We start from the raw sequence: 27,527 nt of genomic DNA on the forward strand, positions 1-27,527 counted from the left end.
GGTTAAAAAAAAAAGTTTAGCCACGGAGAGCATAAAACGCTCAGGGCTCGTTCACATCTGCGCCCGGGACTCTGTTCTTCAGGTTTCCGTTTCCTACTCGAAACTAGACAGGAGACGGAAACCTGCCGGCATCTTTCAGACCCATTCATTTGAATGGGTTTGAAAAGTGTCCGGCCGGGAGTGTTTTATGCTCTCCACGGCGAAACGTTTTTTTTTTAAAACCAGACACAGAGTCGGACATGCAGTACTCTGTGTCTGGTTTAAAAAAAACTGTTTTCGCCGCGGAGAGCATAAAACGCTCACCGGCGCTCACGGCCGGACTCAGCATGACAGAACCTGATAACGGAGTCCAGACGCTGGTGTGAATCCAGCGTCACCGGCCGGACACTTTTCAAACCCATTCATTTGAATGATTGCAGGTTTCCGTCTCCTGTCCAGTTTCGGGCAGGAAACAGAAACCTGCATAACGGAGGCCGGGGCGCAGATGTGAATCCTCTGCAGTGTTATGTTGGGTCAGGGTCTTGTGGTCTCTTTCTGGACTAAACCCATGAAATTAGGGGATTTGCTAAACCATACCATTATGTAGATTTTATTCCATATACCAGGGATATATATACCAACAAACTCAAAAGTCTTTGGTGATTAATTTTAATATTTTTGATGCAAAAGGGCTTCTACTTGAGTATAAGCCGAATTTTTCAGCAGTTTTTGTGCTGAAAAAGCCCCCCTTGGCTTATACTGGAGTCAGTAAAAAAAAAATATTTTTTTTTTAGGAGGTGGGGGGGGGGGGGGATTGTCTATGACTAGCCGCAATATCAATATATAGAATCTCCCATAAAATAGTGGGGAAAAAAATAAGCTTTAATAAAAATGAAAAAATGAAAGTTCTAAATCCCTCCCTTCCCTAGAAAACATACAAAAGTAGAAAGAAAATGACTGTGAAACACAAACACATTAGGTATCCCTATGTCTGAAAGTGCCCGGTCTACTGAATATAGAGGATCTGCAGTGCTCCTGTTCCGTCGGGAAGGGGTTAATAATAGCACTGCAGAGACGTCAGACGACTAGGCCGAAGCCTGCCTGGATCGTGGAGAGGTAAGTAACAGTGTTTTTTATGTTTCTTACCTCTCCCGGGCCGCCGATCATTATACTCAGGGGTCCAAAAACACCCCCAAGTATAATGATAGCAGCGGTAGCGGCTGTCACCGAGCCCCTAATGTCCCGGGCCCTGTGGCAGCTGCCTCTGCTGTTACGGCGGTAGTCACGCCACTGGCTGCAAGGTTACAAGCCACCATGTTGCCCCACTTTTTTAGTAGCACTTTGTGCTAAACATGAAAAATTAATGGAAAAAGACCAAAAAATGATTTGAATAACCCAAGGGAAGAAAGATGTTATAGCCCTCGAAACCGTATGTGCAAAAAAAAAAAAAATAAATACTATCTTGGGATAATGGGTAAAAATATAGTAAATATTTTATTTTCCATTAGTAATCTATCTGTCCTTTAATTTTATTTTATAAAAAAATTTTTTTTAAAAAAAAAACTCGTGTCTGCCATTTCTAGCGTTGCCTTTAAGACCGGAAACCAGAGCGAGCAGCCATGACATGAGGAGACATAAGGCTCTCGGCGCTCGGCTGCTCCGGCCTGCGGGTGGGTTGGCTTTCTGACGTGTAGCTTCAGGAGCTCTCGGCAGTTCCGACTTGGACCAGAGAAGACAGGTATGAACAGTTGAGGCGTCTTCCGATAAACGAGCCCATGAAGCCACACCGACCCCCGACACCCCCGCCGTGCCGCCATGTATCCCCGCTACACATCGGTACTCCTCCATTTCCCCGGTAACCAACCCTCGCCCTGCCTCGTCGGCATATACCTTGCGACAGGCGGAAGTGAGTTGGTTGGTGCAGAGGCATGCTGGGAAATGTAGTCAGGGAGTGTAACGCTGTACGTTGTAATTCTGTGCCGGAAAACTACATTTCCCAGATACCACTGCGCCTTCTGGGGAAAAAGACTTCAGCTCACCCTATTCTGTGTGAATTTTCTGGGTAAGGCTGATGTTATGTCGTGATAATGTCGGGGTTATGTGGTCCTGCTGATAGGGTTACGGTTTTAGAAGGAGGGTGTAGCTGGAGGGGGTCCAGCCGGGCACATGGAGGGTGTCATTGCATTGGGCTGACGTACAGGGCTGTAGCCCAGCACCCATTAGTCATCTTGTGACCCCTGAGCTTGCTGTATGGGTGCCATGGCTGCTTCTTTTATGCCCTTTTGACCTTCAGGCTTCTGCATTTGCTGAGTCTTTCTATTATTTTGCCGCTGGGTCATCTCTATATGATGTGTATGGTGGAAGCCGCCTGTCACTGACCGCTGTCACTGGGTGTCATGGTAATGACTCCATAAACCTGTGTTATGGCTCAGTGTATCGCCATCTGGGCAACCATGGGTGACCTTAGGTGGGGTCCACGTAGGAGACACTCGCACCAGATTGATGGCTGGTCTGTGTGATGTGATACAAGCTTTCTCACCGCAGCAGATTCCGCCGCAGACTCCTCCTAATCTCGGAGTATTCTGTCGCAGAAAAATTCTCGGACCCCCAAACCAATGGAGCGTCTGTTCATACTATGTAATAGTACATGGCTAGAATGAATGGAGGGCCAATGTACATGGCTAACCTGCCTCTACGTTCAAATGGGGGAGTGGGATTCCAGTGGTCGCATCTCCACTGACATAAATGTTATCGCCAATCATTTAGAAAGTGGTTAAATTAAAGTAATTGGAATATCCCTTGAAAGGGGTTATTCAAGGACTAGTCAAAGGGAACCTGTGAAGTGGGTTTTCCATTATAAGCTGTCCCTGTCACATGTAGGATGAAGTTATCTTCCATTGTAATCTTTTTGTTGCAGCAAAGTGAAGTTAAAAAGTCATATATACATTAACCTAAGTAGTCGCAGTGGGCGGGGCAGCTTTACTAGTCACACAGTCCCCTTGTCAATCATGTCTAGGAGGTGTGATAAACCTGTCCCTCACAGCCTTGTCACTATCTGATGGCAAGACTGACATCTCCCTCTCACACCCGTCATTGCCTGATGTCAATCAGACCATCTCCATTGTTGTCCTGTCACTCTCTGGCCTGATTGACATCTCCATTGTAGTCCTGTCACTGATGGCATGACTGACCTCTCCATTGTGACAAGGAGTTATTAGCGAGTGGACTATCCCCCTGAGAGGCTGCACCCTCTCTGCCCCTCAAATTATGGACAACCTCATTCATTATCTTTTTTCCCCCCATCATTGTGGCAGTTCATTTCTGTAGCATTATTCATGGCAAAATCCACATGAATTACCCTTGAAGGCTAAGGCCACACGTATCGAGTCCACAGTGGGTAGTACTGCAACAAAAATCAGTTGAAATTGGGTTTTTTTTCACCAAGGGTTATATCTCTGTGGTTGGCTCAGTTTTCAACCTTCAAGTTGCGTAGGCTAAAAACTATGCTGAACCTGCAGCAATAAATTGACCTATTTTGGGCTCAACGGCTGCACACAAAACTTTTTGTGTTGTGGGTTTTTTTTTTTAGCCATGTGTGGATAAGATTTGTTTAAATAGGGGAGCTCTGACTATGCCATATGTGGCCCTGGCCTAAGGGAGAGCTCTGACTATGCCGTATGTGGCCCTGGCCTAAGGGAGAGCTCTGACTATGCCGTATGTGGCCCTGGCCTAAAGGAGAGCTCTGACTATGCCGTGTGTTGCCCTGGCCTAACGGAGAGCTCTGACTATGCCATATGTGGCCCTGGCCTAAGGGAGAGCTCTGACTATGCCGTATGTGGCCCTGGCCTAAAGGAGAACTCTGACTATGCCGTATGTGGCCCTGGCCTAAAGAAGAGCTCTGACTATGCCGTGTGTTGCCCTGGCCTAACGGAGAGCTCTGACTATGCCGTATGTGGCTCTGGCCTAACGGAGAGCTCTGACTATGTCGTATGTGGCTCTGGCCTAACGGAGAGCTCTGACTATGCCGTATGTGGATCTGGCCTAATGGAGAGCTCTGACTATGCCGTATGTGGCTCTGGCCTAACGGAGAGCTCTGACTATGCCGTATGTGGCCCTGGCCTAAAGGAGTGCTCTGACTATGCCGTATGTGGCCCTGGCCTAATGGAGAGCTCTGACTATGCCGTATGTGGCTCTGGCCTAATGGAGAGCTCTGACTATGCCGTATGTGGCCCTGGCCTAAAGGAGAGCTCTGACTATGCCGTATGTGGCCCTGGCCTAAAGGGGGATTCCCTTTTGGGCTATATTAATGGCATATCCACAGGATAAGCCATCAATGTCAGATTCGGGTCCCACATAAGTAAAGTAGGACTGCACTGTATGGATATAAAGCGAGTGTATGCGGGGACAGATCTCGGTGTGTTTAGGTTTTTGGCTCCTGGATATCCACATGGATACTCGTGCTCACAGACAGTTTATGAAAATGTTACAGAATCGTATACCGGTCCAACTCCATGATATGGTGTTAAAATAACAAAAGAAGTACTACTCTCTAATACTATAATACCTGTGCACTTGTCTCCATTCTTCTGGTCCGTCTCATAACCAGAGCGAAAGAACAGACTTGTCTAATGGCACACAACAAATCTCGAGTGACCTCATTGACTAGATTGAGGTCTGTTGGACGTCAACTTCTTTGGTTCTGGTGTCGCCAGACTAAAAAGTCAGATATCCAGGTATTGTCATCTGGGATTTCTGATGGACTTTGCACCAGACACTCACCAGGCAAAGATGTGACCGTAGCCTTATCCATCCACTGCCACTCCTTTTCTGGTGTCTTGCTGGTCTCTGTTTACTAACCTCGTGATGTCACTGCTATGGCCAGCATTGGCTTTGTTCACATGTCATGTTAATGTATGATTGCAGGAGCGAGGTGAACAGAGACCAGCAGAGAGGACCAGGGGATTGGTAAGATGAGTATAAAGGTGTCCAACCATCTAAGGGCTAGTTCACACAGGGCTAAAGGGGCGGATTTTGACAGCGGAATCCACGTCATAATCCGCCCCTTTCAATGGTGGTCTATGGAGACTACTAACTTTCTGCTGCCGATAGCGGAAAAAAAGAAGCGAGCTGCCCTTTCTTCAGGCGGAAGCCGCGGCGCGCTGAGCCGCGGCTTCCACCTACCTAGCGGTAGCACCCTCTGATGTCTCTTGGTGTCAAAACCCGCCCCACGTGTGAATAAGCCCTAATGTGCATACCAGTGTCACAGCATTTTTCCTCCTTGTCAGGGTAGGCAATGGTCAGACATGTTCAGTTCTCGCATGTCTGATCCTTAAAGGGGCGGAGGAGCGGAATAACAGCATCGCTTCTGCCGCTGCTGGCTTCATGCAGGGCAGGAGCATAGCGATGTTGCAGGCACCTGTGCTGGCATCTACACTCCCCGGCATCCGCCTCTCTATTACAGCGGATGCCGGGTCTGTATTCACATATGCAAAGCCAAGTGGTGAGATGCCGCTGGCCCTGTGTGCACGCTCATAGATAGTGAGACCAGTCTAGCCTCTACAATGCGAATACAGACCCGGCATCCGCTGTAATAGAGAGAGGCGGATGCCAGGTCTGTATTCGCATTGTGAAGGCTAGACTGGTCTATGAGCGTGCACGCAGGGCCGGCGACATCTCACCGCTGGCTTTGCGTATGTAACCCCATCCACCAATGACTCAACAAAGCCGGAAGAAAGAAGAATTTACAGCAACGAAGACTGGTGAGTATGCGACGTGGGAATACCCCTTTAAGGGTAAATGCACACGAGTTTTTTGGCGCTGAATTTGATGCTGATTCTGCCTTAAAATCAGCCTCCAAAAAAGCTTCCCAATAGAGTTCTGTTCTAAAGGAAGATGCTCCACCCCCTGGGCAGTATGATTTGATCCTCCCAATCTCAATTGATCCTAACACTGCCCAGAGGGAGGAGCTGATTGCAGGATGGGCGTGTTTAGTGATGGTAGTTCACACCTCCTTTCCATCCAAGGCGCCTGGTCGTACAGTGCGCACCACTCCATTCATTTGATTTAGGACCTCCACCGATGGCTGAATTCTTCCTTGACTATTTCTCCACAATTGCCATTCAAATGAATAGAGCAGCATGACCTGACACCCTGAGACCCCCATTGGTCAGCAAGTTGCCCGCTATTTTTTGGATATGGAGTAACTTGTTCTAGAAAATTGGAAATAGTTGGTGTGGTCTGTAAAATGGGAGTGTGCTAAAAAATCGCTCATTAAGGCTGTGGCCCCATGTTGCAGAAATCAGAGCTTTTTTGGTTGCAGATTTTGCTGCGGTTTTTTGAGCCAAACCTAGGAAAGGCTATAAAAGGAATGGGAGATATATAGAAAGCTCTTATATTGCTCCCTTCTGCTCAATCCACTCCTGGTTTTGGCTCAAGAAAACGCAGCAAAATCTGCAACAAAAAAAGTTGCATTGTCGCAATGTGCGGCCTCAGCCTAAAGGGGTATTCCCACCAACATAACCATTTTTTTAAATCTGTAGATGTGTAAAAGTCACACTTTTTGCAAATATAAGTAATTAAAAATTTTGCAGAGTTATAAAGATTTTCTCTAACAATCTTATGGTCACAAGTTGTCATCTTGATCGGTTGCCATTGGATCCGACCATGAATGCAGGAACTTTCTGAGGTCATAAAATCAGCCATGATGTCCTTATTGTGGCCGGGATATCTTCTGATACATGTAGTGTCCCTGCCTGATGAGAAAGTCCTAGATGGGTTCCTGACCATAGAAATTTTCTGCATTTGTGGTCATATCTATTGGCAACCGAGCAAAACAACAGACTGTCACCACTAAGATAGTTAGAGAAAATCTTCAAAATTCTGGAAAGTTTTTACTTCTATCTGCAAAAATGTTTCACTTTTAATTCTCTACGTTTGTAGATATTATGTACATGGGAATACCCCTTTAATTGTAATGTCCTCTGGCACTGGCGGTATTATATACTGCTATAAACCTGACCGTACGTTGAATTCCGCGCACAGTCGGCTTTGCCTGTATGGTCCCCAGTGCTGTGTTAGTTTTGGCACCGATATCCCTCCACTGTCAGAAGGGCCTAGGTGGTGTTGGTGCTATGAGGAATACCTCTCCTGACAATGCAAGTCTATTGAAGAAGTACAGTCAGGAGGGGGCGTTCCTCGCAGCCCAGAGACCGCCCTTCTGACAGTTTTGGCACAGATATGTCCCCACTAGCGGTATTATTATCTCTGGCACCCGGGCACATACCAGGAATACTCGCAGTGTGCTGTCGTCTTTCTAGCGTTTTTTAATAACGCCAGTGCCAAAAGACGAGAAAGATCCTCGTTAAATGTTCCAGTAATCGTGATTTTGATTTGGGGTCATAAGAAGTCCTTCATGAGTAGAAATGTGACCTATATCGATACACAGGATCTAGGCTTACATTTGTATACAGATATGTGGTCAGAGCAGTTTTGGACCTACTCAACGTAGGACTTTACTTAGGTTACCATTGATAGATTCCTTTCTTCAGTAGGCACATATACCCCTGTGCTTCAAGTATAAGGCCGGGGCCCCTCGGGAATGGAAACAGCGTGGGAAAAATCAGTGTGTTACAGTAATGGCAAAGTGGATGAGATTCTAGCAAATCCAATACTCACTTTGCGTTAAAACGGACATGCTGCGATTTCCAAAAACAGTGCCGTTTTGGAAATTGGAGCATTTCACTTATAACTACGGAGACGCCGGTGGTTTCTCCATAGGTATAATTGTTACAGAAAGTCTGCGGAGGAAAATTCTGCGAACCTTCTCTTTAATCGTGATGCGTTGCTGCTGTGGTTTTTCCTGCAGCGCTTTATTGCTGCGGGACGTCCTGTAGGGCTTTAACCTAAAGATCTGAATCTTGTAGATGGGATGCAATGAAGACCTCATGTCCTACATCACTATGCCCAAGTGATGGTACTGGAGGTGTTAGTGGTTGAGACGGATACACAGCACCTTTCTATTTAGTGAATGTCAGATAACCCATTTCCATACACCCTTTTAGTGATTACTGTTGTGAGGGAGGGGGGTTTCACCTGGAAAAGCTAAAGCCAAGCGCTACTAATGCTTGTGTGCAATACCTCATTCCTCCAATGAACAGTAGGGGTATGTCTACACAAAGCAGATGCACTGTAGATTTGTATTACAATACCTGTACTATCTCATCCTCACACCACAGAAAAGATCTATGCAGAAATTTACCCATGATGCAATTGTAAAATCTGTAGCAAGTCCATTTCTGTCTCGGGTTTTCAGCTCTGCTTGAATTTACATCTTGTATGCACGTCTCGTTGCGTGCTGACTTCTCATGTGTGAACATGCTGTCCAAAGTGCAAATTCTCCCTTCAGTGTTTACTTGTCCGGTACTGATTCTGTGTTATACTTCCGAGCTGCAAAGTGGCATCTTGTTTGTCGAGAAATCTTATTGCCCTAAGGCAGTGTTTGCTCTGCCCAGCTGTTGGGGGGGCGGGGGTGACCATTTTGTTAAAGGGGTTGTCCAGGAATTATAGGAAATTTAAAAAAAAAAAATTATATACTAGCCTGCGTCGATGATCTGCCTATATGCAGCAAATTGCTGCTGTCGATGGTTTGCCTGCTCCAGCGTTTCAGCATCTCTTCAGCTGTCCTGCTGCTGAACTTGTTCCTCACGCTGTGTCCGTGATTGTTCCGGCAGCTCGCTGGGGACCATATAATGAGCGTGTTGTTGGCGTTGATAATCCGCTTACTCCGGCTGTTCAGCAGCTGTCAAACTGGCCTGCCGCTATACTCGTTCCTCGTGATGTGCCTGTGATTGTTCTTGCATCTCAGCAGCTCGCTGGGAAGCCATATAATGAGCGTGTTGTTGGTGCCGATGATCCCCCTTAGTTCCGCTTGAGGAGAACTCTGTGACTTCTGGCTATCTTCATAGCTCTCTTCGTTTTAGAATTTTGCAACGAATTAGATTTTTTTTTTTTTTTCCCGGCATGTTTGTGTAGCAAACTGCCAATTTGGATTAAAGCTGTTTTCCCATCCAGTGTGTCAGCACTGCCTGGAGCAGATCAGATAATATGCAAGTGCATGTACACAATGGACTCAGGGTTAGCTGAGTGTTTACATAGAGAGATAACAGCCCTGGCTTTATCAGAACCTGATATAAGCTGCTGTAGGAGCAGTGTAATATAGTATGTGAACATAAATTCATAACAGTCGTGAAGGGATTTCATTTAACGAGATACAGGTAAAAAGTAGCCTGTGTGTTAATCGAGGTTACAAACTATCTATGTGCCAAATTTCATTCAAATCCATTCAGCCATATTTGTGTGAGCCAAACACACAAACTTTCACATTTAATATAATATTAGTAGGATGGAAGTAGACCACATAGGAAAACTCTGCAGACTTTCTGTAAAAAGCGCTACAGGAAAAACTTCTACACCCCGCTTTATGTGGCCTTTGCCTCAAGGTCTTTTTACACAACACTTCGGACCTGTATCTTCGCTGGGCAGTCCCCAGAGGCCAATCCTGTGTGTGGCCCCCTCTCTGGTTTCTGACTCCCATTGAAATCAATAGGATACAGATTTTAGCTGTGTTCTGCGGTGGGATAAAACATGAGCCTACTGTTAGTTTATCCGCTGAAGCCATGCCCTCCGAGCCCCCGCTGGATTGCCTTGCCCTGTGTAAACGTGCCACAGACTATAAACGGTTTGTCATCGATCACATCTTTTATCCCAACAGTAATGTGACTACATGAGAAGAGGGGAAAACAAACTATTGGAAACCCAATTGTTAGTACAAACCCCTCAGGATAAATGCAAAAGAATAAGAAAGTCAAGAAGCACGGATGAGAAGATCCCACATCTAGTAATAACCCTGCCTGTTATTGTGGCCCCGAGCAGTCACGTGTCCCCTGTCACCGCACAGCTGGCACATATGAAGGGCGTCCATCCACTTTTACCAATGTCACAATTTCATTTCTCTACTGTAGACTAAAGCGGATCATACACATTGACACAAATTTATTGAGTAGAGATGAGTGAGTAGTATTCAATCGAGTAGGTGTAGTCGAAATCCTCGTATTCGGTCGTATACCACAGTAAACGCAGTAAAAATTCGATTCCCCTCCCACCTTCCCTGGTGCTTTTTTTGCACCATTAACTATGCAGGGGAGGTGGGACCAAAATGAGACTGTCGCGGCTTCCCGCTCTGGAGTAGGCCCAAATGAATGGGCCTAGTCCGGAGGGTGCTGCCGCGAGGTGGATGCCTGAAGAAAGGGCAGCGCGCTGCTTTTTTCCGCGAGCGGGAACATACCGCTCACAGAAAAAAGGAAGCTAGCGGTCTACATAGACCTGCTATTGTGAGGGGGCGGATTCAGCGCCAAAATCCGCCCCCTCTTGCCCCGTGTGAACGAGCCCTATGACAGCAGCTTTGTTCCCTCAGTACATGTATATGAGAGGATTGATGGATGGACAGACGGCTATCTTATGGCCGGTATAAGGGTGACTTCATCTGATCCGTGTTTCTTGGCAGCAAATGGGGAACTCCATGGGATAATGTGAAGCTTTCACTTGGCCTATGATTTATGGGAAGGGGTCTCATAGAATTTAGCACTACGGGTCAGTAGGTTGAGGATTCCCTATCAAAACAATGCTGGAATGGGTAGGTCAAGGATCAGTCCAAAGATAAATGCAGTAGGGATGTTCTATGATAAAGGGCCATGTTGTGCCTTTCATTCTCTGCATGGATATCACAGCTGCCCCCTAACCCATTCCCCCCACAGGTGCCGTTCCCAGAGGTGAGATTTGGTGCCCGGTGGCCTTACCTATCTGCTGAGAATCGCACCCCCACTGATCTGACACCTGTAGACTATACTAAGTTTTGTAGAGCTGGAGAACCCCTTCATGGTGGTTTCTAACCAGATGCTTGTTGACGGTTTCCAGTGGCAGCCAGCAGAATTGTGAATCCAGCTCTGGAGTATAATAAAAGCTCCAAAACCGGCTCAGTACAAGTAATGTAAAGCACGTCTAAGTGTTAGATGTAAACCGTCCATTGATATTCGTATTGTGGCCTGCCCTTTAATGTATGCCCTTTCAGGGCTGGTGATATCACGCATGGTGTCCTACCAGAATGAGCTTTGGTTTCCGCTGCTGGTACAACTTGCCGGACAGGTTCTCGATGTTTACACCCATAAGCAGTTCCTAATATCACCTTACTGTGTACATTTCTTTGCACCTTTATTACTTCTGCAATTCATGAACTTTCACAATTGTCTGCAGCAGCTTTTTAGCTCTGATGTTCTCAGTGACCCATTACATATGATGGCGGCGGCCATTTTGTAGGCAGGATTTAGATTTCTGTTTGAGTGCAATTCATATTGCATCTATCTATCTATCTATCTATCTATCTATCTATCTATCTTCTGCACATGGTTTAGTCATCTACAGCTTGAATTGGGATTGGCAGAAACCATTGACCCCTGTTACTCCTCTGCCCTGGCTCTCGCATCCCTCACCTCATAAACTCTAAATAAACCTGCTGGTAGGTTTATGGCCTGTAGGAATACTCTGGCGTACAGAGAGGAAGATCATGGGCAGAACACACAAGGGGGAGACCGGTAGGAATACTCAACACTTCAGAGGAAAAGTGAGCAAAATGCACCTGAATATTGGACCTTAAAGCCAGAAACTGTGTCCTCTTGGACTATAACCTCGTCCGCCTGCTTTCTTCTCTTTTGTCCTCCTTGCAGGAATTTTCTCTTTGCTGATTTTAAAGGGATTCTACCATTAAAAAACTTTTTTTTCTGTGGTAAGACGTTAGAATAGCCTTTAGAAAGGCTATTCGTCTCTTACCTTTAGATGGGATCTCCGCCGCGCCGTTCCTTAGTAATACCGTTTTTTACCGCTATGTAAATTAGTTCTCTGGCAGCGATGGGGGCGGGTCCCAGCGCTGAAAATGCGATGAGGGCGTCCCCACCGCTGCCTGAGAACAGGATCCTGCGCCGCCTCTATCTTCTGCTGGATCCTCCCCTTCTTTCTTCAGCAGCGTCACCTCTGTCGGCTCTTACACTAGTAGAGCTGACTGCACATGCGCGGCCATAGTTCCAAGGCATAGTTGCGAGCATGCGCAGTCGGCTCTACTAGTGTAAGAGCCGACAGAGGGACGCTGCTGAAGAAAGAAGGGGAGGATCCAGCAGAAGATAGAGGCGGCGCAGGATCCTGTTCTCAGGCAGCGGTGGGGACGTCCTCATCGCATTTTCAGCACTGGTGCCCGCCCCCATCGCTGCGAGAGAACTAATTTACATAGCGGTAAAAAACGGTATTACTAAGGAACGGCACGGCGGAGATCCCATCTAAAGGTAAGAGACGAATAGCCTTTCTAAAGGCTATTCCAACGTGTTATCCACAGAAAAAAAAAGTTTTTTAATGGTAGAATCCCTTTAAGTGGAATCTGGAACAAAGTCTTGTACAGAGACTCGACCGCTAGTGAGAGCCTAGCATAAGACTGACACGATTAGTAAATCTGCCAAACAGAATCTGCAGATACTAGGCCACATTGTCCACCATATTGGACGCTAGAAAATCTGGTGCAGGCCAAGACGGTCTCTTCTAGCCTTGTACTATATAAAAGTTAAACAGTAGTTGACTGCTCCGGCTCAGTGTAACCTGGGGACTCACTTCAGTAAATACCAGTCATACTTGAGATGGTTCATAATCCTTCACACGTCTATGGATAGGCCATTATAGGGGTTATCTGGTTTATACTACTGTTGATGTGTATTTAACCCTTTCGGAGCCCTGTGCCCACATTAAATTTTTATTTTTTTTGAACAATCCCTTAAAGCTAGCCTTATGTACAACCACACACCTGTACAAACTCCTCTACAATATATACACTGGTGCAGAGTTATGGAGAGCCATATACATACTGATCTACAATGATATTTCTGCCAGATAACAGAACATAGTATATCAGTAACTCATTTGGGGTATATTCACATGACGGATAACTAGGAATAAGTTGACACTGTATAAATGTAGATTTATTTTAATAATTTTCTGGTTATTGGTTTACATAATGTATAATATATATATATTTATGTATAGGTGTGTATGTCATTATATAATATATAATCTCTCTCTATCTTTTATATATTAAGTGAAGCCTGTTCTGGCGACTTCTGAGATCACAGATTTGCATTTCTTCAGTCTCATCCAGTGTTTTTTCATTGTATTTGGGCAGAAACAGAATGTCAGAAGGAGACAGTATCGGAGAATCAGTACATGGCAAGCCCTCACTGATGTTTCGCTTCTTCACACGGCTAGGGCAGGTACGTGATGTGCTGGACACTTAACGCTTTGTCTGTCCTTTTCGTGTTTGTTTTTGCTGTAGATTTCTCTTTCCATGTGTACTTACTCTGACGGCCGCCATTTTTATTAATTTGGAAAGGTTTGCCAGTGTGAAGATTGTTGAACTGCCACCAAAAATTAGATCCCGATGAAGCTTTTCGTTTGGGTTATTTAATCCATGGTTGCAGTCATAATGGGGACGACATAATGTGACAGTGTTAAGACTGTCTGTCTGAATGAGACCATACAACATGCTGGGTTAGGGCAGGGCAACTTTTCAGCTGTGTCTGTCCAAGGCAGTGAATATTATATTAAATTGGATTTCTTTGATATTACACTGACGGAACCGCATTAGCAGTACACCCAGGAGGTTATGCAGTGTCTATTAGACTATGTGGGTTTTAGGGGACTTTGTATATTGATGACCTGGCCTTGGTATAGATCACCAATATGTGATCAGTGGGCATCAGACCATCGAGGATTGGAACCAACCTGTAAGAACCTGAGAGTAATGAACAAATCCCTTTAAAGCTTAGATTACTGCAACACACTTCTCCATGGACTCCCAGCAAAGACACCTCGCCCCTCTCCAGTCCACCTTAAAGAGGACCTTTCACCTCCTGGAGCACATGCAGTTTTATACACATTCGCTGAATGTCACTGTAGCACCTATAGCGCTGTACTGGGGGAGTTGGTAGCCGGTAAGCAACACCACCTCTCACAGTACGGCGCTATAGATGTGAGGAAGGGCGTTCCTGACTGACTGTTAGAAACGCCTTTCTGACGGTGAAGAGCTACGGTACCGGCACTGATATCTCTTCACCGGGGGCACAGAAAAGGAAAGCCGAATTCAGCGCACTGTCAGTTTTCTAGTGGTGTATTAAACGGTATTTGCCCCAAATGGTGAAAGGTCCTCTTTAAACTGCGCTGCTCACTTAATTCACCTCGTCCCTCCACTGGCTACCCGTTGCCCAGTGAATAGAATTCAAGTTACTAACGCTGACATACAAAGCCATCCACAACCTGTCCCCTCCATATACCTCTGACCTAATCTCCCGCTACCTGCCCACACGTAACCTCAGATCCTCCAATGACCTCCTTCTCCGCTCTGCTCTCATCCGCTCCTCACACAACCGTCTCCAAGATTTCTCCCGTGCATCCCTCATACTCTGGGACTCCTTACCACGACACATAAGACTGATCCCCACAATCACAGGCTTCAAGAAGGCCCTGAAGACTCACCTATTCAGGAAGGCCTACAACCCCCAATAACACTATCACCGCACCGCCATCTGCACAGCTTCCCCCCTCTCCTTCTGTCTCTACCCCCTTCCCTCATAGATTGTAAGCCCTCGCGGGCAGGGCCCTCTACCCCACTGTGCCAGTTGCTCGTTGTTACTATTTTATCTGTACATTTGTGTACTGTATGTGAACCCCCAAATGTAAAGTAGTAATAATAATTTTATATGACGCCAACATATTCCGCAGCACTGTACAATTTGTAGTACCATGGAATTAATATAATAATGTACTGCACCATGGGATTAATGGAGCTATATAAATAAATAGTAATAATAAATCATGCATTTATGCTATACAAATTTTTGGTAATAATTTTATTACCCCCCCCCCCCCCCCCCCCTCCTCATTCCCAAAGTCACAATCTATATTTTAAAGAGTTATATAAACCTGTAGCGGTCACTCTGGTCTTTCATCTTCTGATGCTTCCTGTTTTGTAGAGATCAATTTTTATCATTCAATTCATCACCCCAGTCAGATTAACAATGATGGGTACCAGATCATTCATCATGGATAATTGTCACAGCTCATCTCCTCCCCCTCCCTGCACAATGTATTCTGCATGGGTCACTGAGCATGCCTACAACTCTCCAATAGTCTGTCATCTAGTGGGCATGCTCTATGATATGTCGCCACTGTAAAAGGAACTGAGCTGTCCCTGTTCTCTATCACCAGTGGTGTGACCCCTAGTGGTTATTTGCAGCAGCTTTCTTCTTGCTTAGAGGGGCAGATCAGTCCGTCTACGCTGATGGCACTATAGTGCGTTATACATGGCGCAGCCAGCCAAACACTCTGTACATTTAGGATACTTACGGCAGTTTGTCCTTATCCTGATGTAAGTCTTCCCCTGCAGTATAGATTACTATATGAGGGGTGTATTCTGCTGTCAGTATGATTTCATGCGATGTGCTGCCTATCTGTGTCACCGTACAGCACGGCTAGGATTAGCCATTACTATGGGGAAGATCTCCGAATCGCTTCAGGCTGTGAATTAAGAGCTGTAAATTATTTCTTAGTTCTTAGCCTGGGATGGGATATTATAAAGTCTGTGCTTGTTGGCTGCCGCTGAGGACGTCTGTTCCCAAGCATCAAATTCATAAGCTTTCTATGTCCTACATGCGTGAGATCCAGATACGGTACTCCATGTCATGGTTGTCAAGGGAAGTGACATTCAGGGTAAGGATGGCGCTCCTCATAGACAACCATGAGTCCTTATCTGAAGTTCTGCTGTCAGAAGATGCTCATTTCCCTTCCAGCGCCCACTACAGTCAGGATGTGGTTTTGCACGCACTCATTAATACAAATGCAAAATAATGTAATTCACAGATGGCCGGAGTCTGCAGAGTCGGGGCTGTTCACACCCAGATTTAGATTTCTAGACTAGTAATAGTTTATCTTTTTTTTGCAAATATAAACAATTAAAATTTAGCAGGGTAGTAAAGAGTTTCTCGAACCATCTTAGGTCTTTTGTACTGATCAGTTGCCAGTGGATGTGACCATGAACACCAGAACCTGTCCACCATAAGACGGGGACACTACATGGCATCACTACCTCATGGCTGGGTTTCTGACAAGTCCCAGATCCTAAAACGTTCCTGTATTCATGGTCGTATCTATTGGCAAATGATCAAGACAACAGATGGTCACCGCTAAGATGGTTAGAGGAAATGTTTAATACGCAGCAAACTTTTAATCATTTCTATTTGTAAAAATGTTTCACTATTCACCATATTTTACAAGTAGTTTATGGGGAAAATCCTCTAATGCTGAGGCTGTGTTCACATAGAGGAATTTGCCGCAGATTTCGCCTCCAAATCCGGAGCAATGTGAGGCAAAGATCGAAGCAAGATGCAGGAAAAAAAAAAGTGTCCTGCTCCATCTTGCTTGAGGTTCAGCGATGGAGTGCGCGGCTCAAGACTCCGTCCTGATTAGACCAATTCATCCGTAACGGGATGCTGTGGCTAGACTGCGGTGAAAATGAAGAGGTATCCTCTTCATTTTCTACCATGTGAACATATACTTAGTGTGTGTGTGCTGGGAAGGCTTCCATCATCATAAATGATTGGTGGGGGCACTAGGTGTTGACTCCCACCAGTCAGCTTCTTGAAGAGACTACAACACTTGGATCAGTGCTTCAGCTTCTTCAGTCTACTAAGCACCTTGGTTTTGCAGGCTTGGGCTATGTGGTCAATGTCTGTGACTCTGCCGTCCCTTTGAACCAGGGTTTCTGCAGTCGGGACCAATCTGGAGTGAAGTTGGGGGAAAAAAAGTTACTAAGGATCTGTCTTCAAAATAAAATGAGATATATATATTTATTTTTTTTTACTTCTATCATACTATTATTATTATATAAACAGATATATAGTTTATGACATTCACTTTCATAGGAATCGGTCACCTGCATTTTCAGGAATTGGAGGGTTTTCACTACATCTGATGGCCATTTATGAAGGTCGGATTGTAGAAGAACCAATTACTCTATAGTTTGGCCTACTGACTCCACAGCCTTACTTTGAGGAGTGAATTGTGGGGTTCTCGGGTGTCAGACCCCCACGGTCATATATTGAGGACCTAAACTATAAGTTAGGTCATCACTATTTAGGTCCTGAAACGACCCTTTAAAGGGGTATTCCCATGACACTTGTTCACTAACTTGCAGGCTGTGTGCTCTCTTCACTTCCTGCTTTCTTGGCACATAGGTGGGCGCGGTTTCACTTGTACGGGATTGGTTGTAAATGAATTACCACAGTGTGAAGCTCATGTAGCAGAGCTGGATTTGAGTCAGTTTGCATTACATATAGAAGTACTGGACTCCCTATCTCAGCCCTTATCAGCCAAATTCTATTAAACCGACTGATAAGAGCTCAGAAATCCCTGAGCGCTCACCTCCCCTATCAGACACAAACAGCTCAGAGCTGCTCCCAGTCCCTCCCTCCCCCCCTGAGAGCAGGCAGCTACATCACTTGACAAATGAGCAGATAGAAACGGAGTGTAAACAATGAAGTGAATAAATTAAGATAGCAGCCAAACAAAGCAGTTTTGATTAAAGCAATGTATTTAGGAAAAGTCTTAAATCCACATAAACTAGCAGTATAGATAGGATCCTTGTGATGGGACAACCCCTTTAATGTTTCATAGACCTGAGACAATAGTGTGTGTGGTAAAAAAAAAAAAAAAAAAAAATTGATCCTTGTCCTGCCCCTGACGCTGAGGTGCTAGTGCTGGGATACAAGGAGTCATCTTGGGTTGCCTTGTTCACACTTGTTTTATCTGGAATGTATAAATTCACATGTGAAGCTTTACAGGATTATGTTTTGGGGTCTCCACCCTGTCAGCTTAGAACTTGTGGGATTTAATAAGGCGGCTCGTACCGTCCTGCCAAGGCCTCATTGCTGTGAACTGATAGCGGAGCGGTGCAGGAATGTAACATCGTTATGAGGAACTTACGCTTTTTAATCCTATTTTCTGTGTGCTGTTTGGCTGCCGGCTGTTATGCAGAAACTAAATTTGGCATGTTTGTGTAGTGGTGAGCGGTGATGGGGTCTTAAAGGGATCCTGGTACCAAATTTTGAGCTCTTTGACCATAGAGATATACCGTAGTCAGTGGTGTCAGGCAGGGCTATGCAGTCGCTAGGCCAAGACCATTTTTACTACAGGTCGCTCCTGACCTGAACTGACCCTGACTCCTTCATAAATGGCCGACAGCAGAGATCACATTTATTCAAATTAAACTCCTTCTTTTCTGTCACTCAGATTTGAAGATTTGTTTCTGTCTATTACAGTAAGCCATTTTCCTTTATTTTCCAGATTTACCAGTCATGGCTAGACAAATCTACACCTTACACAGCAGTGCGATGGGCGATGACTCTTGGCCTAAGTGTACTGTACATGATAAGGGTTTATATACTACAGGTAATTTTATTTTATTTTTTTTTCCCTTCCCAATCTAATATTATTGTAACTCGTGAGGCGGAAGGAGGTGGAAATACTTGAGTGCTGATATTAATCACATGACTTGGGGTCAAAAACCAGCCTATTAAAACCTCCTTATAATTTTTCTTATGTCCTTTTCTGTCTTTCTCAGGGTTGGTATATAGTAACGTACGCCTTGGGCATCTACCATCTAAATCTCTTCATAGCATTCTTATCTCCGAAGGTAGACCCATCCTTACTGGAAGATTCAGGTACGGTCTCGCTGCTCCTCGCTTCTATTATCTGACCTTCTTGTGTACAGTATAAATACTGCAGATGATTCTGTATTATGTGCGGCCTATGAATGACTCCTCTGTTTCTGAAAACGTTCTTGCTTTGCAACATTTGTTCCACACCTGCCTAACACTTTTGCACAGTACTCAGTCTACGTAGCTGAAGTTTCTCAGAACTGGAGATGTGTGAGAGAAGGTATCGATCACGGGGCAGACCTTATTCTGGACCTTCGTCCCTTCTGTTGCAGGGCATGCCAGTCACTGCTTACATTTGGGCAACAAGAAGAGGATCGTGAACTGTGCAGTAAATGGACTGTCCCTTTAAGAGAGTTGTCTAACCAAACTTCTCTCCTTTCCCCTGTAGATGAAGGACCTTCATTACCAACAAAACAGAACGAAGAGTTTCGTCCGTTTATCCGGCGGCTGCCAGAATTTAAATTTTGGTGAGTGTTTTATGTAGCGCAGCATCTAAGGGTATGTTCTCATGGAGGAATTTGGAGCTGCTTTCGAGGAAGATTGGGCCTCAAAATCAGGTTAAAATTTTTCCTAAAATACTCGTATAACCCAAGCATCTGCCTCCCATGGAAATGAATGAAAATAGTTTTCCGCTGTGCAGAAAATTCCACACAGCGGACACGCTGCCATTTCCAAAACTCTTGTCCATTATACCTACAGGGAAACTGCGACGTTTCGGCAGGTGTAATGGAAGCAGAAAGTTTGCAGAGGAAAACTCTGCAGGCTTTCTATGAAATACACTGCAGGGAGAACTGCAATGTGTTACCTCCATGGTTGTCCCGCAGCTGTTTTATGCTGCGGCCCCCTACTTTGGGCCTTAGCCTTAAAGCGGCGATATCATTTGGAAATCATGTTTCTACATAGTGATAGGTCTTTAAAAAGGCGACTCAGGTGCTGCTAGCAGATTTTGAAGATATATGGTCACAGGTATATGGACCTCCTTTTCTTTGTTTTTTTTCCAGGCATTCGGCTACTAAAGGGATCGTTGTGGCGATGGTGTGCACCTTCTTTGACGCATTCAATGTCCCGGTCTTCTGGCCAATCCTGGTCATGTATTTTATCATGCTTTTCTGCATCACTATGAAGAGACAAATAAAGGTAAGTTTATAGATCCTTATATTGGGCGCTGCATAGTGTGTGACCATGGTCTGGAAATGTCCTCATAGCATAGTAATAATAAGGTAAGGGGAAGCGGAATTTGTAGAATCTGAAAAATTTAGCTTCAGGAATTCGGAAGCAAAGTTTTTCTCGCTTGAGGGCTAGTTCACACGGGGTAAGAGGGGGCGGATTATGGTGCTGAATCCACGTCATAATCTGTTCCCTCACAATAGAGGTCTATGTAGACCGCCAGGCTACTTTTTTCCCGTCAGCGGCATGTGCGGAAATAAGAAACTAGCTGTCCTTTCTTGAGGCGGACGCCGCGACTGATTCAGCCCCGGCGTCCGCCTCGCAGCAGCACCCTCCGTAGTGGGCCCGTTCATTTGAGCCTACTCCGGAAGCCGTGACAGGCACATTTTGGGGCCGAAATCCGCTAATCCGCTCTCCGTGTGAACAGGGCCTTGGGGTTTGTGCACATAGTTTTTTTTGTTTGTTTGTTTGTTTTTTGCAGGCTGAAAAAATTTGCTTTATGAATTAAGAATTTTTTATTTTTAGAGACTCCTGCACAAATACGTATATATAATTTTTTTTTTTAGTTTTTTTTTTCTAGTTGAAAAAATAAGCTAGAGGAAAAAAATCAGTCCCATTTGAAATGAATAGGAGGTGTTTTTTTGATGCAGATTCTGCCTTGAAGTTCTCCTGCAAAAAACTGTGATTTTTACTCTATTGCCTTGCCTAGCAGACTGAATCCGCCTGAAGATTGAGTATGCGGGGTTTTTTTTTTTTAAATATAATTCATGACCACATGAATACAGATGTATATTGCTCTGTCTGCTAGATCCAAAAAATCTTCCCTGGGGGCTGCTCTGGGGTTAGGGTGCCTGTGTGGGACAGAGGGGGCCCTGCAGAAAACTTCCATTTTATTTTTTTTGTTTTTTTTAACATCCCGGAGAATAAAAACAGACTCTGACAGAGGGGGCTTCATCTGCATCTATCACTAGTGTGAACATCACCTAACCATACACAATCCTAGTATATTGGTTTTCATCCAGGGCATTCACGTGTGGTCACTTCTATTGTATGTACTGTGTGTAATTCGTGGCCTTTTGTCTTGCAGCACATGATTAAATACAGATACATCCCATTCACACACGGCAAGCGGAAATACAGAGGAAAGGAGGAGACCGGGAAGCCATTTTCCAGTTAAAAGAAACTGTCACCCTCTTTATGACTTTCTTATGTAAAAATTAAACCAACAAAAAAGGAAAAAAAAACAAACAAAAAACCCCAGTTTTGAGCCATTGTAACAATGCCTTTTTATCCATATAAGCATAGGTGATTTTAAAGCATCATGGTAGACCGGCCTTTCATTCTTGCTGAGGATGTTCTTACCTTTCCACTATACAGAACGTGTCCCCACCTCGCTGCTGAGCGTATTTGTACAATTCGCAGCTAAAGTGGAGTAGATTTCAACACACACTCAGAAGTATAGACACCTCGCCATGCACACGTTGTAGGGGCAGCCATTTTTAGGGTTCCTTGTGAGCAGGCGATACTGAGGAGTAAGGCACAATATACCTCTAGGACTCTAGTGTGAGACCCAGCACGTAATATTCGGGTGAATATTGCTTGGCGTTAAAAATGGCTGCTACTACTGTGCATTAGGCTAGGGCTACACGGGGACTGTAGAACCATGAGCTGGATGTGTCACTAGAAGGCCCCGTTCCCACGGAGTAACGCGCCGTTCATTTAGACACACAAACGCGTGTCAGAGCGGGGCACTTCTAAACAGATCCCATTGATTTCAATGTGTAGTGCGCGTAAGCCGGCACCCATTGAAATCAATAGGATCTGTTTTGAAGTGCCGCGCTCTGACACGTGTTTACGTGTCTAAATGAGCGGCGCGTTACTCCGTCGGAACAGAGCCTCAGTCGCCATGTTGCCGTAGCCTAAGGGGCAGGTCCACAGCTTGGGATCGCAGTCTGTCATTGGTGTACTTATTATTTTTAATATTTCTCATTAAATACCCTGCACTCTTCAAGTTACTTTTTTTTTTTCTGGCCACATGAAAACATAACCAAATTCCTGCAGTACTTTTATTGAATTTTCACAAGAGGTGACGTGACCAGATATGACTATGGGATGGTTCTGGATTGGGTGAAGCCCATTAAAACGGACGGTTGGAACCTCTGACACCTCCTCTGTGGTGTCACTTGGTACTTGGGGTAAAATCCTTCTCTGAAAATCTCCCATAATGCATATCTGGTAACTTACCTTTTAGGATTAACCCACCTTCCTACATTGCCTGCTGATTTACCATCACAGTTGCATCAAGCGGAAAAAAAAAACAGGTTAGTACTCGTTCACATCTGCGCCCGTTCTCCATCTGTTGGATTTCCGTCTTCTGCAGACAGTGTCCGGCCGTGAGCGTTTTGTTCTCTCTGCGGCCTGTTTCGGGCAGGAAACAGAAACCTGCATAACGGAGAACCCGGGCGCAGATGTGAACCCGGCCTTAATTCAATAAGTATCCTGTCTATGTCTAGCCATTGCATATGGTGGGCTCTAAAGATAATTCAGAAACCAGCGCCACCCTTGTCTATAGGCTGTGTAGGGTATTGCAGGTCATCTCTATTCACTCCAATATGCAATACCATACACAGGTCACTTATTCGAGTGCTGCTGTTTTGGGGTTTTTTTAGTTTTGCAAAAAATTACCATTTTTTTCTAATCTTAATCATTGCCTTACAAAAGTTAAGCGATCGTATAAGGGGGACTCCAAACGTAAGCACAGCATTAATGGGAATATATGAGTAAGCTTGGACCCAGACTATTGGGGTTCACAATATTTCCATGTAGAGCCTTAAATCCTTTGGCAATGCTGTCAGATTTTTGATACTGGTTAAAAAAAAAAAAAAAAAAAAACCCTCCCTTGGTCTCAGTAATATGACATTGTTTGGAATGGTTGTCTATATTGGCCCCTAAAATGTAGCTGCTAATACTCTTGTCCCAGGACACAGGAGAAAGACGGCCGAAGAGGCCAATTTCAACGGTTGCCCATTTGTCTCCCTGTTCTCGCCTCTGCTAAAACCTTCAGTTGTCCGTACCTGATTTTTGCAGCCGGTCATCAGTCATAATCTCACGTTAGACATTACTTCCCAGGATGTAACTTTTTCTAATGCTAGCGGCCAAAGATATTTGGGCAAACTGTTGTGTTTTTCTCTTGTCAGCCGTTTTATTTTAAGTCTGAGGCCATTTTTTGTTGTGGATCAGTCAGCAGATGCAGTAAATCTTAAAGAGGTTTTTCAGGATTTTTTATTTTAAGGATAGGCCTATGGCTGTACTGCAATACCAAGCGCAGCCACTCTACAGTGTACGGCGCTGTTGCTTCAGCCATCAATGTCATAGTGCTGGATAAACTTTTTACCTTGTATACATATAGGATCATCAATACTCCAAGGACTGAGAGGACAAATAAAACTTAGTAGATAGACGATGGCTGTAACTGTGTCGCCATATAGAGATTAGTGTAGGTGTCATACTGACTGCAAGTAACGGCACTTTAGCAGCTACATATATTCCAGGCTGTTACTAGGTCCACACTAGTGTCCGCTTTTCTGGTCTGTCGGAGGACCAAAACAATGGACCGGTGCACTTACTGAGCCTGATGGACACCATTGAGTATAAGGGAGCCATCACATGGAGTATACGCTCCGCTCATTCTGAACGTAAAAGTCGTACAGAATCAGCATGTAAAAACCAGCTCACATTGACTTCAATGGGTGCCGGCATACGCGTGCTACCCATTGAAATCAATGGGAGGCTTTTTTCCCCCCTATTGCTTTCAATGTGATACGCGCGTATGCCGGCACCCATTCAAGTCAATGGGAGCTGTTTTTACGCGCTTTTACATTCAGAATGAGCGGAGCGTATCCTCCATGTGAAGGCTCCCTAAAGTTGCCAAAAACTTGCGTTTGCAGGACTTTGTCACCTGCTGATGTCAGGCAGCCACTGTGACGGAGTTTCATAATGGAGACAATGATGTGAACGTAGCCTGAATGGCAATCTACTGTGTGGCTATAGACCGTGAAAGTGCGTTTACCTGCAGTCAGTGTAGAAGCCAAGTGTTTTTTTTTTTGGATGATTGACTACATCTAAAGGCCACTTTGGGACACGTCCTGAGGAGTACTAGTTTATTACTTGCATTCCCTTCTATTATTTATAGCGCTGTGTTTAAATGTTAGGCAGCCATTTTCTATGTATATCACTAGGGCCTCATGTATCAAAGCTGCCTCAGAACATGGCCGCCTTCTCCTCAGCAGCAACAAGGCTCCTTCCTCCTCTCTGAGAGAGTTTTGATGCGTAAAGTTCTGTGTATTTTTCTAACCAAGGGCGACTGTTCTAATATTCACGACACCTACGTCCTTACATATTGTACTATATTGTATACATTGGTCTCAAAATGGCTGCACACACTCATGGTTGGCAATGGGTGAAAATTCAGGCAAGGCTCAATTTTTCTACCATGAAATCTTACTTTGGAGTGACGTGAGATCTTGAATAGTTTCGCTTGATTCCTCTGCCTATCAACACGCTTTAGCGTCTGTCATGGCCGCCATTAGGTCACTTGGCTGCGCCATGTGGCTTTTGTGAAACCGCAACTCTCAGCAGGCCCTGACGGCTGGAGAGCTGTGACTTGCAGACCACTGACTTATATTGTCATGACTAGGCCCAAGACCCCGAAAATGAGGAAGATTTCTTATGCTTAAAATTACAAGAATTAGTAAAACATGGCTTCCTTCTTCCAAAAATTGCCCGGCTCCTGTTCACAAACCGTATTGCAGCTCAGTCTCGTTCACTGTGAAACTGAACTGGAATACCAGACCTGGCCAGTGGTGGCGCCGTTTCTTTACGACAGCAGCCATGTTTTTCTAATCCTATATAACCCATAATCATTTTTACATCTTTTCACTAACTGGTTCAAAACAATGTTTTCTTTTTTTTTTTTTTTTTTTTTTTATTAGTTTGTTTGAAAATTTATAGATATATATTTTTAATTTTAATTATTGCTTGAGATTATTTTTGATGGCTTTTTTTTTTTTTTTTGGTTCTTTTCTTGGCATATTTTGTTCCCTTGAACAGTATGGGCGTCCTGTATTAAAACCGTCTCTTGGAATCCGTGGCCGCTTTATTATCCATAGAGTCCATGCTTTGTGATGTTGCTATGGGGTAACAAGTAGTGTTGAGCGAATAGTATTCATCGAATACCTCGCTCCCATAGGAATGCGTGTAAGCGGCCGAACACCAAGGGGTTAAGCACAGTGAATATTTGCCGGCCGCTAACACGCATTCCTATGGGAGCAAGGTATTCGATGAATACTATACCCCCAACACTAGTAAGAAGGCCACTTTTTCCCCCCTCCGAGGCGGCGTTGATACATGAGCCGTGCACAGTACCACCAGGGTCGGGGCAGACTTGTCGGGTATTCCAATATTTTTATTTTATTTTTTTTGTATAAACACTGATTTGCATGTTTTGTTCATGATTTTAGATGTAACGCAGCTATTAAAGATGGTGACGTACCTTATTAACCCTGGTTGCTGCCCCTGCCAAATAAGAACATGAAGGGACATTGCCTTTCATTGATCTAGTGTAATAAATGGGATGTGGCTGGAATATGGAGGGCTCCATTTTGGAGGTAGCACGGGAATTGTTTGTTATAATACTTGTAAATCTGGCTAAAGCTAATGGCCTGACTGAATAAAGCTGAATTTTCAATTTAGACACATGTGGAGGGCACTTTGTTGACCGTTGCATTTACTCTGTGCAGGTGTATAGGGCGCTGCTTACTTTCATGGGGGGAATGGAAAGCCAAGTCTTGCTGCAAATAGCCTTTTTATGGTATTTTTATTTTCCCTATTTAAACTGGCTATAGTACTTCTAAGGGGGCATTGACACGGAGTAAAGTGGCACTCATTCTGCCACGATCATTCGCGGCAGAATCAGCACTGATAAAAAGACTCCCATTGGGTTCAATGGGTTCCGTTTTCTGCGCGGAGACATTGAAATCAATGGGAGGCTTTTTAACACATTGATCTCAATTAGAGATGAGCGAGTACTGTTCGGATCAGCCAATCCGAACAGCACGCTCCATAGAAATGAATGGATGCACCTGGTACTTCCGCTTAACTCCCCCGCGTGCCGGCTATGTCCATTCATTTCTATGCGAGCGTGCTGTTCGGATTGGCTGATCCGAACAGTACTCTCTCATCTCTAATCTCAATGTGTTCTGCGTGGAAAACGGAACCCATTGAACCCAATGGGAGTCTTTTTATCAGTGCTGATTCTGCCGCGAGTTACCGTGGCAGAATCAGCGCTACGATGTAAATGCCCCCTAAGGATTGCTTTGGGGAAGCGGCTGTGAATTTGCTGAAAGTTTACCCCCCCCCCCCCCCCCCCCCCCCCGAGCTACAGCATTGTGGATGAGATTAAATCAGTCCCATCTACGTGCTGTGACAAGCCTAGGGTCACACAATGGAATTTTAGGCAATCTTCATAATTGCGGTAGAAGAGAAAGAGGATCCAGCACCCAGAACTCTTGCACACGGGAGTAGGGTTAAAACTTCGCTTTTATTTTTCACATTAAAAATTCGGACATCTCACAATATTATTATTAAGGGGCTGCGTGCATGCCATATTTTTCCACAATCTTCATTGGCTGTTTATGGCCAACTTGGGGTAGATTTTCAACGCGATTCTTCATATCTCCTGCAGAGGGTGCACCTCCTTTATGACTAGGTGCCTGCCTTCCCGTAAGTCTGGTACAGTCTATGCCGGGCGCCTGCACTGGAATCTGTCAGCTGATACCTTGCGTAGATTTCAATCAACATTTAGAATGAACATAAATTTGACACAGCCCATTTAGGAAAGTAGCATTAAAAAAAGGTCACAACTTTTTGCAGATCAAAATGGCTGTTCAGAAAACTAGCGTACAAAGAATGATAAATTTGCCCCAGTGTCTTTTTTTTTTTTTTCTCTTTAAACTGGCCCGTTTGGGGAATTTAGTCACAATGTTGATAGAGGGATTGTTCATACAATAATCCTATTGACTGTTGGATGGCCGTATGACAGCTGTCTGAAGCCTAATGGGTATGGTCAGCCTCGGGGCTTATTTTCATGGCTTTGTTACATGTCCATACAAATCCCCCCTGTACAATGTACATCTGAGGGAAACACGTTTTCAAGGATCCTTCAGATTTGAGTCTATCAGGGGATATGTGAAACCAGCCCCAGAAATGGCATGTTCTAGTTAACATCTTAGATTTCAAGGACACGGTGATCCAGGGTTTTATACTGACCTCCTGAAATGGGGCAATTGGCATGAGCCTCATGGGTTTTTTTTTTTGGTTTTTTTTTTTGCCTTCCCCTGGATCAACACTGTAGGGTTATAGGATGGACTGATGTCTTCATCCAACCTCATCTACTATGTAACAGATTGGTCTGGACCATTAAGAGAAGACGAAACTACTAGGACGTCTGTGAAACCCTGCTGTGTG

The 27,527-nt window shown here is 44.7% G+C and overlaps 1 protein-coding gene across 2 annotated transcripts; it reads left to right on the forward strand.

Annotated features, from left to right (window-relative positions):
* The first annotated feature begins 1,630 nt into the window (after positions 1–1,630).
* RER1 (retention in endoplasmic reticulum sorting receptor 1) lies at positions 1,631–21,701 on the forward strand. 2 transcript variants are annotated; one of them, XM_075279603.1, is made up of 7 exons: positions 1,631–1,717; positions 13,250–13,337; positions 18,463–18,567; positions 18,740–18,839; positions 19,225–19,303; positions 19,838–19,973; positions 21,091–21,701. In XM_075279603.1, exons 2-7 carry the CDS (start codon positions 13,257–13,259, stop codon positions 21,178–21,180), a joined length of 591 nt encoding a protein of 196 aa, XP_075135704.1. In that variant the 5' UTR covers positions 1,631–1,717; positions 13,250–13,256; the 3' UTR covers positions 21,181–21,701. The 2 variants fall into 2 exon arrangements, with proteins under 2 accessions (XP_075135704.1, XP_075135706.1); XM_075279605.1 differs by lacking the exon at positions 1,631–1,717 and adding an exon at positions 1,916–2,041.
* Positions 21,702–27,527: the final 5,826 nt, after the last annotated feature.

The sequence above is a fragment of the Leptodactylus fuscus genome, chromosome 6 (assembly GCF_031893055.1).
Source record: "Leptodactylus fuscus isolate aLepFus1 chromosome 6, aLepFus1.hap2, whole genome shotgun sequence".
NCBI classification, from domain to species: Eukaryota; Metazoa; Chordata; class Amphibia; order Anura; family Leptodactylidae; genus Leptodactylus; species Leptodactylus fuscus.

What these genes read in the sequence shown, in the direction of transcription:
- RER1 (XM_075279603.1), top strand. Translation starts at nt 13,257, where the DNA reads ATGTCAGAAGGAGACAGTATCGGAGAATCAGTACATGGCAAGCCCTCA. An exon ending in TAAGGGTTTATATACTACAG is followed by an intron (nt 18,568 to 18,739) that starts GTAATTTTATTT and finishes TGTCTTTCTCAG; the next exon opens with GGTTGGTATATAGTAACGTA. An exon ending in CTATGAAGAGACAAATAAAG is followed by an intron (nt 19,974 to 21,090) that starts GTAAGTTTATAG and finishes TTTGTCTTGCAG; the next exon opens with CACATGATTAAATACAGATA.